Raw genomic sequence first — 18,667 nt, 5'->3', positions numbered from 1 at the left:
TCAGCTATAATGGTATTTTTATGCCTAAGGATCAAATGATCGGGGGTATATTGTTTTTGGCCTGTCTGTCTGTCATTGTATGTGTGTATGTTTGTGTGTCTGTCTCAAAACTTAAACATTGGTCATAACTTATTGAAGATAGCAACTTGATATTTGGCATGCATGTGTATCTCATGGAGCTGCACATTTTGAGTGATGAAAGGTTATGGTCATCCTTCAAGGTCAAAGGTCAAAAAAATAAAATTAATTCAAATCGGCGCATTAGGGGGCATTGTGTTTCTGACAAGCACATCTCTTGTTCTCAATGAAAATCCAGTACAAACATAGTGTCACCTCTGATTATCCTATGCAGTCTGCACAGGCTATTGTGGAATGACACTTTACACACATGCATGAAATCCCATTTATCTGATATACATTTTTTTATACAGAAATTCTAAATTAACTTCAGTTGTGATAGTATTTCCTTCATCTACTTCATAAACAAGTTCTGAATCACATGTATGTCATGTTTTCCCGCCCTACAGGCTCGATGGCAGGCCTCGGTATAGGCATGTTGATCATTGGAGCCCTGCTGGGACTGGCTGGGGCCTTCGTCATCTACAAGAGGTTTGACGTGGAGGTGCCTTACAAGACACAGGAATAAGACTCCCTGCACTTTCCATCTGAGCTGGGTTTTGTTGAAAAAGAGATGATCTTAAAGCAATAAATACAAAAAAGTGGTCTTTGGCGTCTCCTATAAATCTGTGCAGACTGCTACATAATTTACAAGAACTTTTAAAATCTCATATTTTTCTACATTTTCTCCTTTATGTATACTCTGTTTGTTTCTTTGTTTTGTTACTCATTCTTATGTAAAGCAAACACAATATTTTTTATGTTTAATTGATTACCCTCACTTGACGATGTATGAGACCAAGTGTTTTACGCATAAGTTTCAATATAAGTTTTCTGGACTAGAAATCTTTTCTCATTTCACATTAAATAAAATTGGGTGTGTATTAAATATGGTTGCACTTTATACTAGCATGTCATGAAACTTTTTTGGAAGTTAAGCTTTACACGCAATATACTGGTACATTAGGAATTTAAGAGTTACACACAATATATATTAGGAATTTAAGCTTTACACACAATATATATGAGAATGTAAGCTTTACACAACATACATTAGGAAATGAAACTTTTCAAACAATATTCATTGGGAATTAAAGCTCAACACACACAAAAATTGCTTTTTATAAATTTCCTGGAAATATATCATGTGCACATTATTTTATCCTTTGATGCATTTACATGTATGAAATTAGATGTTTGCAGTTTAGCAAGCAATGTTGCTATGTATGTAAATATTGGGTGTTTCTCAATAAGCCATGCCAGATAAACTTGCTGCATGTTTTTCATTAATTATCTGGTCTCTATAGGACCAAATACAGTTGCTTCAAATTTAAACTGGTAAACACTATAATATAGCTATCAAATTTTCTCATTGTGATATTGATTCAATGTTTTATGCTTTTCGATTAATTTTGATACCAGTATTTTACAACTAAGTTTGGAATCTCATATTTTTCTACAATTTAACAATGTTTATATATACTTTTTAATTTTTTTTTGCTTTGTTACTCATCGTTTTAAAAAGCAATATTTATAATATGTTATTATTTTAGTTGATATTAATTTGTGTGTTCATTATTATAAGTAACTAAAACACCACCATTCCTTAGTGACTGTCATATCTTCAATTCATTTCTGTTCTGTATCGACACATCTGGCAAACACTAACACTCATTATTTTCCACTTAAGTGAATGTTAAGTTGCAGGCAGTGTGAAACTTAAAAACATAAGTTACTAAATTTGCATATCCAAGAAAACCTTAAGAAGTCTGCAGGGTTTTGATTTTTAGATTTTCTACAACTATGATATGCAGTTCTTGTACTTCTGGCAGTCCATTGAGTTTTAGACTTGGTACTGAAGCAATTGTTAAATTATAATTATTGAGTGTTTGTTTACAAATAACAAGATATATTAACATATAGGTAGACTGATATCACAAATATACTGCTGTCTTTGGTGGAAGATTTATACACTTTCTTATGATACTTGTATACATTCCTTTTGTTTGTTGTGATATTTATATTCAGTCAAGTTTATTTTGAAATAAATATATAAAAACCTAAAACAGAATATAGAAACCTTCAAGGATGGCAGGCATAACCCAAAGTTTGTTAAACTGATATTATTTGCTAAGTGCATGTACTGTTTTATTTGTGTAAAAAAAATCCATAACCAAACTCAGAAAATCCAGAACTAACCAGGTTGCAATTATTTTTTTTTATAGAATAAAATAACATTATTTTGTATATAACACTGAATTTTATACAACTATACATAAGTTTCCAATAAAGTGTTTATAAATCTCCCAGTGTCACACTTTGATACCATCTTGTCCTATATGGTCACTCCCCGCAATGTCCAGTTTGTTCGACTGCGAGTCACTGTTGTGCAGTAGTGTGATATTCACTTTGTCCAGTGCCTGGATGACCCATTCTGGGTAGTGTCCATCTGGGTGTCGTATAGAGAAGAATTTCTGGACAAAAGCAGGGAATCTGTCCTCTTTGATACTTAGCTGTATACTTCGCATGAGATCCAACTGCAATAAGTGATATTAAACAATAAGAATCTATAGTCTATATATACAATCTGTTTTTCTCTTTTCAAAACAGACAAACCGTTGCCAATTTAGAACTATAACAACAGCTGTCTCCATCAGAAGCATATGCCCCCAAAAAATACTTTTTTGAAACCTAAGTGTAGATTTTGAAACCTTAATGCGGACCCAAGGATAAGGTCAAGGTCAAAGGGGTCAAAATTTGTGTGCGTATGGAAAGGCCTTGTCCATATACACATGCATACCAAATATGAAGGTTACATCTGAAGCGACACAGAAGTTATGAGCATTTTTCTAAACCTAAACCCAAAAGTGTGCCGGACAGACAGACAGACGGATGGTGCGACTGCTATATGCCATCCTACCGGGCACATAAAAATGACTGATTGGTGAAGATCTGATGACAATTGCTTGAGTTATCGAGCGGAAAGAAGAAAAGATTTTTTTTTTCGATGATTCAAGGGCCGTAACTCAGGAATGTCTGAGTCAATTTGGGTGATTACATAAGTTGACGTAGATCTTATTGCTTAACACATTTTTATGAAGTTTGGTGACAATCCTATGACAATTACTTGAGTAATTGAGCGAAAACGAAAAATGTTGATGATTCAAGGGCGTAACTCAGAAGTGCCAGGGTAAATTTGGCTGATTATTGAACTTGACCTAGACTTTATTGCCTTACAAATTTTTATGAAGTTTGTTGAAGATCCGTTGAGACAATTGCTTGAGTTATTGAGCGGAAACAAGAAAAAAACTCAATTTTTTTATGATTCAAGGGCCGTAACTCTGGAGTGCCTTGGTCAATTTGGCTGATTATAGAACTTGACTTAGATCTTATGACCTTACACATTTTCATGAAGTGTGGCGAAGCGAAGATCCTATGACATTTGCTTGAGTAATTGAGCGGAAACAAGAAAAATGCGATTTTTTAAATGATTGAATGGCCGTAACTCAGAAGTGTCTAAGTCAATTTGGTTGATTATCAAACTTGACCTAGATGTTATGACCTTACACATTTTCATGAAGTATGGCGAGATTCCTATGACATTTGCTCGAGTTATTGAGCAGATACGAGGAAAAAAGCAATTTTTTAATGATTAAAGGGCCGTAACTCAGGAGTGACTAGGTCAATTTGGCAGATTATCGAACTTGACCTAGATGTTATTGCCTTACACAATTTCATGAAGTATGGTGAAGATATAATGACAATTGCTGGTGTTATTGAGCAGAAACGAGAAAAAACGCAATTTTTTTATGATTCAAGGGTTGTAACTCAGGAGTGTCTGGGTCAATTTGGCCGATTATTGAACTTGACCTAAATGTTATTGCCTTACACATTTTCATGAAGTGTGGCGAAGATCCTATGACATTTAATGCGTTATTGAGCAGAAAAGAGAAAAAAAAAATTACGATGATTCAAGGGCCGTAACTCAGGAGTGTCAGGGTCTATTTGGCCGATTATCAAACATGACCTAGATGTTATTGCCTTCCACATTTTCATGGAGTCTGGTAAAGATCTGATGACAATTGCTCGAGTTATTGAGCGGAAACGAGACAAAACCCAATTTAAAGATGATTCAAGGGCCGAAACTCAGGAAAGTCTGGATCAATTTGGCCGATTATCCAACATGTCCTAGATCTTATTGCCTTACACATTTTCATGAAGTTTGGTGAAGATCTTATGACAATTGCTTGACCTATTGAGCGGAAACTAATCCGGACGGAGTGACGGACTAACTAACAAACGGACGGTTTTTTAGTTTTGCGATTTTAACATGCCTCCAGAACCTATGTTCTGGGGGAATAATAAAATAAAGTATTACAAGAGCATCTAGATAATAAGACTTTTAACAATTGCAAAAAAAATTCTGCTGTACAGTGGATGAAATGTACACAAGACTTAGTACATTGTGGGAAAATCAGAACTTATCTGAGCAGATTTGATCATGCAACACATATCAGTCATAGCAAGGCAGTAAGTAATCAGTCATATCAGGACAGTAATTTATAAGGCATAGCAATGCAGTGATTAATCAGTCATATCAAGGCAGTAGGTAATCAGGCATATCAAGACAGTAAATAATCAGTTATATCAAGGCAGTAAGTAATCAGTAATTTCAGGACAGCAATGTATAAGGCATATCAATGCAGTAAGCAATCAGTCATATCAAGGCGGTAAGTAATCAGGCAGATAAAGGCAGTTAGTAATCAGTCATATCAGGACAGTAAGTAATCAGTCAAGTCAAGACAGTAAATTATCAGTCATATCAAGGCAGTAAGTAATCAGTCATATCAGGACATTAATTTATAAGGCATATCGATGCAATAAGTAATCAGACATATCAAGGCAGTAAGTAATAAGTCATAGCAGGACATTAATTAATAAGGCATATCAATGCAAAGTAAGCTGTCATATCAATGCAGAAAGTAATTCCTTACATCAAGGCAATAAGTAATCAGACATATCAAGGCAGTAAGTAATCAGTCGTATCAAGACAATAAGTAATCAGTCACACAAATAAAGTTACGGTAAGTTATCAGTCATACCAAGACAGTGAGTAATCAGTCAAATCAAGACAGTAAGTAATCAGTCATATCAAGACAGTAAGTAATCAGTCATATCAAGACAGTAAGTAATTAATCATATCACTTTTTAATAACACGCATTTTTACTACTGAAAATCAAATTTGTAAGTGCCAAACTAATTCAATCCTTTTGAGCAAGCCAAGATATCATAAAAATAAACATTCTGGGCAACTAATGAATCTCCATTGTGTATTATTTACCTGATAAGCCACATTGTGCACTGTAATGAGAGAGCTGGCCACAGCCTCATTTGTAGCCACGGTATGCAGGTAGGCCCTAGTGTAGTTGCGGCATGTAGAACATGTGCAGTGTGCGTCTATTGGTTGGTAGTCATCAGCAAAACTCTTGTTCTTCAAGGCCAGACTCCCTTCTGGTACTAGCGCATTACCAAACCTCTGAAATGCAGGAAAGTCTGAAAAAAACACTTTATCAACTCCCGTGTGGCAGTACATTGTGTGGACTTAATAATTATTTTATAACTAATGAACATGAAGAGTATCTCAATAAATAATTACCAACACTAGTCTGTTAAAAAAATCAAATTAAAGAACCATTTTGACAAATTGATAATTAGTTTAACTCATTAGAATCAGAAAACTTAGAGGGTTTACTTAGCAATCAATGCATTCATTGTAAAATATCAACTGTTATCCACTAATAATAGACAAAATATTGCTCTAGCTTAAACAACCAGTAATAGCTGGATGTAACTAGACCAAAGGTAGGGCTGTCATGGAATAATTAAACATGAAGACAATGGTGTTCACACAGCAGTCCTAATGGGATACACACAGTCATACAACATAGAACATGGTGTTCACACTTACAGAAGTCCTAGTGGGGTACACACAATCATACAAAGAACATGGTGTTCACACAGCAGCCCTAGTGGGGTACACACAATCATACATAGAACATGGTGTTCACACTTACAGCAGTCCTAGTGGGGTACACACATACATAGAACATCATGTTCACACTTTCAGCAGTCCTAGTGGGGTACACACAGTCATACATAGATCATCGTGTTTACACTTACAGCAGTCCTAGTGGGGTACACACAGTCATTCATAGAACATCGTGTTTACACTTACAGCAGTCCTAGTGGGGTACACACAGTCATACATAGAACATCGTGTTCACATTTACAGCAGTCCTAGTGGGGTACACACAGTCATACATAGAACATCGTGTTCACACTTACAGCAGTCCTAGTGGGGTACACACAGTTATACATAGAACATCATGTTCACACTTTCAGCAGTCCTAGTGGGGTACACACAGTCATACATAGATCATTGTGTTGACACACCAGTCCTAGTGGGGTACACACAGTCATACATAGAACATCGTGTTTACACTTACAACAGTCCTAGTGGGGTACACACAGTCATACATAGACATGGTGTTCTCACTTACAGCAGTCCTAGTGGGGTTCACACAAACATACATAGAACAAGGTGTTCACTCCTTCAGCAGTCCTAATGGGTACACACAGCTATACATAGAACACGGTGTTCACACTTACAGCAGTCCTAGTGGGGTACACACAGTCATACATATCACAGCCAAGAGCTGAACACACAACCAGATCCTCTGCAAACCTGAAAATAAAATGGTAATCAAATAACATATAATAAACAAGCAAATTCGTTGAATTGATATCCCCCGCCAATATACTTCTGGACACAAAAGTGTTATATTTGACACTAAAAAAAGAATTTCTTTTGAAGATACAAAAGGCCATAACTCTGTTATTATCAGATGGTGTACAATGCCATTTTGCGTGCATCATCCTATTATCCATATATATACTCATACCAAGTTTCAATGAAATCCGCAAAAGCACTTCCAAGATATGGCTCCGGACACAAAAGTGATGGACGGACGGACAGCCTGACGGACAGCGCCAAAACAATATCCCTCCGCCTCTGGCGGGGGATATATACTCATACCAAGTTTCAATGAAATCCGCCAAAGCACTTCCAAGATATGGCTCCGGACACAAAAGTGCCTATAGTAAAAAGCTTTTTTTCAAGATACAAAGGGCCATAACTCTGTTTTGAACAGATGGTATACAATGCCATTTGGCGTGCATCATCCTCTTATGCATATATATACTCATACCAAGTTTCGATGAAATCCGCCAAAGCACCGTCAAGATATGGCTCCAGACACAAAAGTGCCTATAGTAAAAAGCAATTTTTCAAGATACAAAAGGCCATAACGCTGTTTTTAACAGAAGGTGTACAATGCCATTTGGCGTGCATCATCCTCTTATGCATATATATACTCATAACAAGTTTCAATGAAATCCGCCAAAGCACTTCCAAGATATGGCTCCGGACACAAAAGTGCCGGCCGGACGGACGGATAGCCGGACAGACGGACAACGCCAAAACAATATCCCTCCGCCTCTGGCGGGGGATAAAAAACCTAATAAAAACTCAGGTTCCAATGTTGATCCTCACTGTGACATATTTGTTATGTTTTTGGCATTTTTACTGTGACAACCTCATTTAAGAGACTGCTGTATCTAATGTGAATAAGTGCCCAGCTAACTGAATAAAACATTTGTCTTAAATGATTACATCAGGTGAAAGAACTTAACATCTTAGCCATTCAAGTTTCTTTATATCAGCAACCCGTTTGTTTGGGATCTCATAGTTTTGCAATAACTCAAAGATTATCTGTTGGGCTTCAATCAATACTGAATCAAAACCCATATTCCATCTTCCGTGTGCAATGCCTGAACTATGATGATAAGCTACTCAGGTACACAGACTTATGAAATTCTCACATTGTGCTGTCCACAGGGGATAATTCTAGGGGATAATTTCTGATTTTTTTTGTCTAAAGAAATCTCTTTTGTTAATCCATAAAGCTGATCCACGACAACACTTTATAAAAACATCAAGTTAATTTTTTGTGTGAACAAGGATTACTCTGCATTCACCTTATTGAATATTTGTAGCACAGTTTTCCAAAACAACATGATGTATTTGTGTGGAAGAACAGTTTGCAACAACCCTCCTAAATATTTGTGTACCCTTACCCGACTCCCATGAGATATCGAGGCTTCTCTCTGGGCAGGTGGTCAGTAGAGACGTCCACCATTCTCCAGAACTGCGTCTTCTCCTCCCCACCACTGAGTCCACCAATAGCAAACCCTGCAACATCTCTCTTGGTCAGCTCTGAAACAACCAATAGCAAACCCTGCAACATCTTGTTGGTCAGCTCTGAATCAACCATAGCAAACCCTGCAACATTTTGCTTGGTTACCCTAAAACAACCAATAGCAAGCCATGCACATCTTGTTTGGTCAGCTCTGAAACAACCAATAGCAAACCCTGCAACATCTCGCTTGATCAGCTCTGAAACAACCAATAGCAAACCCTGCAACATCTCGCTTGGTCAGCTCTGAAACAACCAATAGCAAACCCTGCAACAACTTGCTTGGTCAGCTCTGAAACAACCAATAGCAAATCCTGCAACATCTAGCTTGGTCAGCTCTGAAACAGCCAATAGAAACCCTGCATCATCTAGCTTAGTCAGCTCTGAAACAACCAATAGCAAACCCTGCAACATCTAGCTTAGTCAGCTCTGAAATAACCAATAGCAAACCCTGCAACATCTAGCTTAGTCAGCTCTGAAATAACCAATAGCAAACCCTGCAACATCTAGCTTAGTCAGCTCTGAAACAACCAATAGCAAACCCGGCAACATCTAGCTTAGTCAGCTCTGAAACAACCAATAGCAAACCCTGCAACATCTCGCTTGGTCAGCTCGGAAACAACCAATAGCAAACCCTGCAACATCTCGATTGGTCAGCTCTGAAACAACCAATAGCAAACCCTGCAACATCTCGCTTAGTCAGCTCTAGAACAACCAATTGCAAACCCAGCAACATCTTGTTTGGTCAGCACAGAAACAACCAATAGCAAAACCTGCAACATCTCGCTTGGTCAGCTCCGAAACAACCAATAGCAAACCCTGCAACATCTCGCTTGGTTAGCTCTGAAACAACCAATAGCAAACCATGCAACATCTCCCTTGGTCATCTCTGAAACAACCAATAGCAAACACTTCAACATCTCTCTTGGTCAGCTCTGAAACAACCAATAGCAAACCCTGCAACATCTCGCTTGGTTAGCTCTGAAACAACCAATAGTAAACACTGCAACATCTCCCTTAGTCAGCTCTGAAACAACCAATAGCAAACCCTGCAACATCCCCCTTGGTCAGCTCTGAAACAACCAATAGCAAACCCTGCAACATCTCGCTTGGTTAGCTCTGAAACAACCAATATCAAACACTGCAATATCTCGCTTGGTCAGCTCTATAACAAACATTAGCAAACCCTGAAACATCTCCCTTGGTCAGCTCTAAAACAACCAAAAGCAAACTGCAACATCTTGCTTGGTCAGCTCTGAAACAACCAATAGCACACCCTGCAACATCGCACTTGGTTAGCTCTGAAACAACCAATAGCAAACCCTGCAACATATCTCTTGGTCAGCTCTGAAACAACCAATAGCAAACCCTGCAACATCTCGCTTGGTTAGCTCTAAAATAACCATTAGCAAACTCTGCAACATCTAATTTGGTCAGCTTTGAAAATACCAATAGCAAACCCTGCAACATCTCGTTTGGTCAGCTCTAAAACAACCAATAGCAAACTCTGCAACATCTCGCTTGGTTAGCTCTTAAACAGGGAACCTTTGCTGCAGTAGTTGTTATTAACCACAGTCAGAGACCAATTTTCCTAAGTCCAGGAAAATTTGATCTGATCCATGGTCCTTCATTTGTATGTCCTTTCTTCTAAAATAATTTATAACATTTGAAGGTTAACACGTGGGAAACAAATTAATGGAACCATATAAAATTTTTAATCATTTTATTTTTTGTCATATTTAGATTCAATTCATGGCATATGTGCCACAGATGAAAATGTGGAGGAAAAAAACTTGAGGTACTTATTGTGACAATTCTTTGCAATACGAACAAGGGACAAAATTGTCACAAATCCAGGTTTTCATTGTTGAAAAAAAAATCTGATAAAGGGAGAAAACTCAAACTGAACTTTTGAAATGAACAAACAAAATTAACCCCCTTTGTAAGTTTGTTTATAAAAAAATTCTATTTTTAGTCGTGGCGACCTTGACATTGGAGATATTGACGTGATTCTTTCGTGCGACACACCGTCCCATGATGGTGAACAAATGTGCCAAATGATTTTAAAATCTCACAATGAATGACATAGTTATGGGCAGGACAAGCTCATTTATGGCCATTTTAGACCTTTGAACTCAAAGTGTGACCTTGACCTTGGAGATATCGACGTAATTATTTCGCGCGACACACCGTCCAATGATGGTGAACAAATGTGCCAAATGATTTTAAAATCTGACAATGAACGACATAGTTATGGCCCGGACAAGCTTGTTCCGCCCGCCCGCCAGCCAGCCCGCCCGCATTCGCCAATCTTATTACCAGTTTTTTCCTTCGGAAAACCTGGTTAATAAAAAGATACAAAACAAATCCCAGAATGGGTATTGACCAAGGGATCTTCTGATTGCTAGGCAGACATTGAATCCACTATACCCCCACAAGATCATCTTGTCCTGTTAAAAAATATCCATTGTAGTCAGATTGATTGGAAGACATGCTTTCAGCGATGTGTTACCTTCTTTATTAAACACAAGAAAAATTCCAAGATGAGTAAAAATCTGCTAACTACAGTCCAAAAAATTCCCTAAAAAAGGGAAGTTGCATCAGTTTTGTCCAAAGCAGCATTATTTGTTTGTAAACAAATAAAAAGAGCACAGAAACTCAACATTTTCAGAACTCCGTGAAAATGCAAGTAAAATAATATTTAGACGGGTTTGTGAAATTATGTACCAAGCAAGTGAAAAGATCTATATCTCCCAATTTAAAGATTTACAGAAGGAAATTTAGGCAAAAAGCTGGCCTACCTATTGCACATTGCCTGCAGAGCTCCAAGTCCAGAGCTGGCTTACCGATTGCACATTGCCTGCAGAGCTCCAAGTCTTGAGCAAGCCTACCTATTGCACATTGCCTGTGGAGCTCCAAGTCCAAAGCAAGCATACCTATTGCACATTGCCTGTGGAGCTCAAAGTCCAGAGCTGGCCTACCTATTGCACATTGCCTGTGGAGCTCCAAGTCCAGAGCAAGCCTACCTATTGCACATTGCATGAGGAGCTTCAAGTCCAGAGCAAGCCTACCTATTGCACATTGCCTGTGGAGCTCCAAGTCCAGAGCTGGCCTACCTATTGCACATTGCCTGTGGAGCTCCAAGTCCAGAGCAAGTCTACCTATTGCAAATTGCCTGTGGAGCTTCAAGTCCAGAGCAAGCCTACCTATTGCACATTGCCTGTGGAGCTCAAAGTCCAGAGGAAGCCTACCTATTGCACATTGCCTGTGGAGCTCCAAGTCCAGAGCAAGCCTACCTATTGCACATTGCCTGCAGAGCTTCAAGTCCAAAGCAAGCCTACCTATTGCACATTGCATGTGGAGCTCCAAGTCAAAAGCTGGTCTACCTATTGCACATTGCCTGTGGAGCTCCAAGTCCAGAGCAAGCCTACCTATTGCACATTGCCTGCAAAGCTTCAAGTCCAAAGCAAGCCTACCTATTGCACATTGCCTGTGGAGCTCCAAGTCCAAAGCAAGCCTACCTATTGCACATTGCCTGTGGAGCTCCAAGTCCAGAGCTGGCCTACCTATTGCACATTGCCTGCGTAGCTCCAAGTCCAAAGCAAGCCTACCTATTGCACATTGCCTGAGTAGCTCCAAGTCAAGAGCTGCCTTACCAATTGCACATTGCCTGCGGAGCTCCACGTCCAGGCCCCCCTGTACAATGGGGAAGATGTTCTGATCATGAGGACGCCTGTGAGCAAGCAGACAGCGATCCAGCCATCTTATGGTCCTGAAACAGACAGCAATACACGTTGTGAGCGTTAAACTTAATTTTTTGTGGAATTAATATTTAAAGAAGTATGTTGCTAACAATCAAGAAACAGGAGTATTATCAATTCTCTTAAGACATCTTGTGTCTTCTATAGGGTTTGACTAATAACACATCAAACACAAATATTTACCTTCGGCATTTAATTACATAATGCAACTCTAATAATGACAAAGTCTTGCTCTGGGCAAACTAGGCTCATGCATGTGCTTATAGTGTTGTTCCAAGATTAGCCTCTGCAGTGTGCACAGGCTCATGCATGTGCTTATAGTGTTGTTCCAAGATTAGCCTCTGCAGTGTGCACAGGCTCATGCATGTGCTTATAGTGTTGTTCCAAGATTAGCCTCTGCAGTGTGCACAGGCTCATGCATGTGCTTATAGTGTTGTTCCAAGATTAGCCTCTGCAGTGTGCACAGGCTCATGCATGTGCTTATAGTGTTGTTCCAAGATTAGCCTCTGCAGTGTGCACAGGCTCATGCATGTGCTTATAGTGTTGTTCCAAGATAAGCCTCTGCAGTGTGCACAGGCTCATGCATGTGCTTATAGTGTTGTTCCAAGATTAGCCTCTGCAGTGTGCACAGGCTCATGCATGTGCTTATAGTGTTGTTCCAAGATAAGCCTCTGCAGTGTGCACAGGCTCATGCGTGTGCTTATAGTGTTGTTCCAAGATAAGCCTCTGCAGTGTGCACAGGCTCATGCATGTGTTTATAGTGTTGTTCCAAGGTAAGCCTCTGCAGTATGCACAGGCTCATGCATGTGCTTATAGTGTTGTTCCAAGATAAGCATCTGCAGTGTGCACAGGCTCATGCATGTGCTTATAGTGTTGTTCCAAGATTAGCCTCTGCAGTATGCACAGGCTCATGCATGTGCTTATAGTGTTGTTCCAAGATTAGCCTCTGCAGTATGCACAGGCTCATGCATGTGCTTATAGTGTTGTTCCAAGATTAGCCTCTGCAGTGTGCACAGGCTCATGCATGTGCTTATAGTGTTGTTCCAAGATAAGCCTCTGCAGTGTGCACAGGCTCATGCATGTGCTTATAGTGTTGTTCCAAGATTAGCCTCTGCAGTATGCACAGGCTCATGCATGTGCTTATAGTGTTGTTCCAAGATTAGCCTCTGCAGTGTGCACAGGCTCATGCATGTGCTTATAATGTTGTTCCAAGATTAGCCTCTGCAGTATGCACAGGCTCATGCATGTGCTTATAATGTTGTTCCAAGATAAGCCTCTGCAGTGTGCACAGGCTCATGCATGTGCTTATAATGTTGTTCCAAGATTAGCCTCTGCAGTGTGCACAGGCTCATGCATGTGCTTATAATGTTGTTCCAAGATAAGCCTCTGCAGTGTGCACAGGCTCATGCATGTGCTTATAGTGTTGTTCCAAGATTAGCCTCTGCAGTGTGCACAGGCTCATGCATGTGCTTATAGTGTTGTTCCAAGATTAGCCTCTGCAGTGTGCACAGGCTCATGCATGTGCTTATAGTGTTGTTCCAAGATTAGCCTCTGCAGTATGCACGGGCTCATGCATGTGCTTATAGTGCTGTTCCCAGATTAGCCTCTGCAGTGTGCACAGGCTCATGCATGTGCTTATAATGTTGTTCCAAGATTAGCCTCTGCAGTATGCACAGGCTCATGCATGTGCTTATAATGTTGTTCCAAGATAAGCCTCTGCAGTGTGCACAGGCTCATGCGTGTGCTTATAATGTTGTTCCAAGATTAGCCTCTGCAGTATGCACAGGCTCATGCATGTGCTTATAATGTTGTTCCAAGATAAGCTTCTGCAGTGTGCACAGGCTCATGCATGTGCTTATAGTGTTGTTCCAAGATTAGCCTCTGCAGTGTGCACAGGCTCATGCATGTGCTTATAGTGTTGTTCCAAGATTAGCCTCTGCAGTATGCACGGGCTCATGCATGTGCTTATAGTGCTGTTCCCAGATTAGCCTCTGCAGTGTGCACAGGCTCATGCATGTGCTTATAATGTTGTTCCAAGATTAGCCTCTGCAGTATGCACAGGCTCATGCATGTGCTTATAATGTTGTTCCAAGATAAGCCTCTGCAGTGTGCACAGGCTCATGCGTGTGCTTATAATGTTGTTCCAAGATTAGCCTCTGCAGTATGCACAGGCTCATGCATGTGCTTATAATGTTGTTCCAAGATAAGCTTCTGCAGTGTGCACAGGCTCATGCATGTGCTTATAATGTTGTTCCAAGATTAGCCTCTGCAGTATGCACAGGCTCATGCATGTGCTTATAATGTTGTTCCAAGATAAGCCTCTGCAGTGTGCACAGGCTCATGCATGTGCTTATAATGTTGTTCCAAGATTAGCCTCTGCAGTATGCACAGGCTCATGCATGTGCTTATAATGTTGTTCCAAGATTAGCCTCTGCAGTATGCACAGGCTCATGCATGTGCTTATAATGTTGTTCCAAGATTAGCCTCTGCAGTGTGCACAGGCTCATGCATGTGCTTATAATGTTGTTCCAAGATTAGCCTCTGCAGTGTGCACAGGCTCATGCATGTGCTTATAGTGTTGTTCTCAGATTAGCCTCTGCAGTGTGCACAGGCTCATGCATGTGCTTATAATGTTGTTCCAAGATTAGCCTCTGCAGTGTGCACAGGCTCATGCATGTGCTTATAGTGTTGTTCCAGATTAGCCTCTGCAGTGTGCACAGGCTCATGCATGTGCTTATAATGTTGTTCCAAGATTAGCCTCTGCAGTGTGCACAGGCTCATGCATGTGCTTATAGTGTTGTCCCAGATTAGCCTCTGCAGTATGCACAGGCTCATGCATGTGCTTATAGTGTTGTTCCAAGATTAGCCTCTGCAGTATGCACAGGCTCATGCATGTGCTTATAGTGTTGTTCCAGATTAGCCTCTGCAGTATGCACAGGCTCATGCATGTGCTTATAGTGTTGTTCCAGATTAGCCTCTGCAGTATGCACAGGCTCATGCATGTGCTTATAGTGTTGTTCCCAGATTAGCCTCTGCAGTATGCACAGGCAAATCAGGTCAACACTTTTTGCAAAAACTGGTTTTGCTGAGTATAGACTTCCTTTGAACAAAAAAACAACAACAACATAAAAGCCTAAAGTTTTGTTCCTGATTAGCCTGTGTCAACATGATTTCTTAGAATGCTATGCACTAACTACCTTTGTTTACTGCCAAAATCATTTCAAACATTCATAAAGCAATGATGCAAATTGCAAGCAATCATTGACATGTTTACAACATTTGTCCCTGCAGCACTGACCTGTGCATGGCTTCCTCCACGCGGGGCCCTGTGGTTGTGCTGTGTACTACATCGTCCAACTGCATGATGATGTCTGCTCCTGGGGACAGGCAATAAAACATAAACCTGAGGGCACTCACTGGAAATTCTTATGCACTTTAAGAACTGTTGCTGATAATAATAACAAGATACCATTTTGTAGCCAGCAAAAAAATATATTACAGAGGCAAACACAGAATATTTTGCATGTTGTCTTCACAAAAAACACCAGACACCATGCTCAATGTTTAAACGCACTAAGTGACCTTGTGACCTAGTTTTTAACCCGGCATGGCCCATGTTAGAACTTGGCCTACACATCATCTAGATACAACTTCTGACCAAGTTTGGTGAAGATCAAATGTAAACTACTTGAATTAGAGAGCAGACACCATGCGGAATGTGTAAAATGTACTATGTGACCCCATGACCATATTTTTTGATCTGTCATGGCCCATGTTCGAACTTGGCCTTAAGATCATCTAGATAAAATTTCTGACCAAGTTTGGTGAAGATCAGATGAAAACTACTTGAATTAGAGAGTGGACACCATGCTGAATGTTAAAAAACACACTAAGTGACCCTGTGACCTAGTTTTTGACCCGGCAGGATCCATGTTCAAACTTGGCCTTAAGATCATCTAGATACAACATCTGACCAAGTTTGGTGAAGATCTGATGAAAACAACTTGAATTAGAGAGAGGACACTTAATACAGACGGACAGACCGACAGACCAACAGACCGACAAGCTCACTCCTATATCCCCCCCTAAACTTCCTTTGTGGGGGTATAACCGGGATACAAAATGATATTTCAATTGGGGGTCATATTTGCTGACTGTGTGACAATGCATCACACACACACTCAGAGTTGACATGAACAAATAAGACAAAAAAGCTGTAATAATTGTATAAGGACATAAAATAATAGGAAAACAAAAATTCATAATGTGGCGGCTGGCAAGTCATGATTAAGGTATTCTAACTTAAAAATTAATCATTTCCATTTCAATGAAAAATCACTGTGAAAGTTTACCAATAGAGTTCTGTATATGGATGGAGTGTTCAGGCGTGAGCATCATCTCTGAGCCATCGTGGGGTGACTCAAACTTCACACCTTCCTCTGTGATCTCTGCCAGTTTGAGAAGTGAAACCATCTGGAAACCACCGCTGTCCTATCAACAAAACCACAATGAAAATGTTGTTATTAATATTTTGATAAGATTAATGATGAATTTTCTCTTGTTTTTTTATTTAACTTTCTTTTAATTCGCACAAGAAAGAGGCCATGAGACCTTTTTTTAATTGACGAACATGTGTGTTCTTTTTTTTTTTTTTTAATTTTTGCTAAGTTTTTGCACTATGAAAGATAAGAATTTTATTTTATGCTTTCCGGTGGTTTATAGAGAAATATCAGTGAAATAAAACTGATATTTCACTATTTTAAACAGTGAAAAATAACAGTGAAAAATATCGATATTTTTCACTGTTTTACTGCAAAATGACATCATTTTTTTGACGAAATGACATCGTTAATCCACTTAAACTCTTTTGGAATGTAAATAAACGGTGAAAAAAAGCATACAATAAAAAGAAAAATTTGTTGGATTCGATGGAATATTGATTTTGATTCACTCGTGATCATATATAAAATATTGTTTTATATGATCACTCGTAAAATAAAATTGATATTCCATCGAATCCAACAAATATCCTCTAGGTTTATTAGTATCTTTTTTGTTAAAAATAACTTGATTAAGTTTCATTATAATACTTGGTGATATGCTAATTTGATTGTTTTTCTTTTTAGTCAGTTTTTATAAGAAAAAGTTAACTCACAGTAAGCAAACATCTGTCCCAGTTCATGAACTTGTGGAGACCTCCGGCTTTCTCAAGCAGATCTGGACCCTAAAACAAATTGTACAGTAAATATCTTCAAGACTTAATCACATCAATTTTCCCATGGTCAGGACCCTAATATAAATCACTTTATTTATAATTACAAGTCATGTATAGCACTTTTCCTGGGAGAATAAAATTAAGGTTTACAGAAAGGTATAGGCAAAAGCATCGGTTTTTAGTCTGATATTAATACTAAGTCTAGGCGACTTCAGCCGTCACATTTACTCCCAAATGACAGAGAATCAGATGTTAGTCGTATGTTTGCATTGGGTGCAGTATGCAGCCAAGGCTCATTGGTTTATTTCCTCGCACAAGTATCCATTGAAACTCCTGGGTACAGAGCACAGGTGGTTAGCGTGGGGCTATGATATAAATTAGAACAAACATTGTTTTGAATGAAAAATAATCAAATTTTAATGAAAAATCTCTGAAAAAAAAGCAAATTCGTTGAATTAATATCCCCTGCTAATATGCTTCTGGACACAAAAGTGTTATATTTGACACTCAAAAAAAGCATTTTTTTCAAGATACAAAGGGCCATAACTCCGTTATTAACAGATTGTGTACAATGCCAGTTGGCGCAAATCATCCTAGTATCCATATATATATTCATAACAAGTTTCAATGAAATCTGTCAAAGCACTTCCAAGAAATGGCTCCGGACGGACGGAAAGACGGACAACGCCGATGGCGGGGGATAATCACTATGAAATATATATATATATATATATATATATATATATATATATATATAACAAGGTATTCAAATCCAAATAACCCAACAATAAGGTGCATCCATTAGGCAAGGCATAGAAAGGCAATACAAATATGTTCCACAAATAGAGCATATTGATGGAATTATTTAAACTCCTAATCAAGCAAGTATTTTCTTTCTTTGACCGCCCCTTAAGTTCAACTTAATGTCACTGGGGATTGGGAAATAGTACAGTATATTATACATCCGACCATACTTACTGGTCTGTGTCCCAGGTGGTAGGTATTCCCCAGCATGATTCTACAGTCCAATTCCTTCAGTTGCTCGGGTAACATGCCTTTTAACGTCCCTTGGGTGCCAACAGGCATAAATACTGGTGTATCCACCACCCCATGGGGAAGTGTCATTTTGCCAACCCGTGCCTTGGTCGTGGAACATTCTGCAATAATTTGAAATGACAACGCGTGTGCTCTCTTGGTCGCCATGTTCGGTATCCCAAACCTCTCTGGGGAATCCCCATTAATCAGCCAATGAAATTCG

At 39.2% G+C, this 18,667-nt stretch overlaps 2 protein-coding genes across 2 annotated transcripts in view; one reads left to right on the top strand and one right to left on the bottom strand.

Moving 5' to 3' along the window:
- The window catches only part of LOC127836966 (uncharacterized), a 37,126-nt gene extending 34,705 nt beyond the window's left edge, over nucleotides 1-2,421 (top strand). Inside the window, exon 16 of the mRNA XM_052363642.1 lies at nucleotides 528-2,421. Coding sequence (XP_052219602.1) covers nucleotides 528-646 — 119 coding nt within the window. The 3' untranslated portion in view covers nucleotides 647-2,421. The remainder of the gene's footprint in view (nucleotides 1-527) is intronic.
- On the bottom strand, nucleotides 2,317-18,655 carry LOC127836968 (queuine tRNA-ribosyltransferase catalytic subunit 1-like). Its single transcript, XM_052363644.1, has 9 exons — nucleotides 18,388-18,655; nucleotides 17,350-17,418; nucleotides 16,547-16,685; nucleotides 15,493-15,571; nucleotides 12,090-12,205; nucleotides 8,315-8,453; nucleotides 6,788-6,863; nucleotides 5,460-5,654; nucleotides 2,317-2,654 (listed from the first exon to the last, which is right to left on the bottom strand). The coding sequence occupies exons 1-9, from the start codon at nucleotides 18,610-18,612 to the stop codon at nucleotides 2,430-2,432; spliced, it is 1,263 nt and encodes a 420-aa protein (XP_052219604.1). The 5' UTR covers nucleotides 18,613-18,655; the 3' UTR covers nucleotides 2,317-2,429.
- Nucleotides 18,656-18,667: the final 12 nt, after the last annotated feature.

The sequence above is a fragment of the Dreissena polymorpha genome, chromosome 7 (assembly GCF_020536995.1).
Source record: "Dreissena polymorpha isolate Duluth1 chromosome 7, UMN_Dpol_1.0, whole genome shotgun sequence".
In the NCBI taxonomy this organism is placed as follows: Eukaryota; Metazoa; Mollusca; class Bivalvia; order Myida; family Dreissenidae; genus Dreissena; species Dreissena polymorpha.
This window is presented reverse-complemented; position numbering and strand designations above follow the sequence as displayed.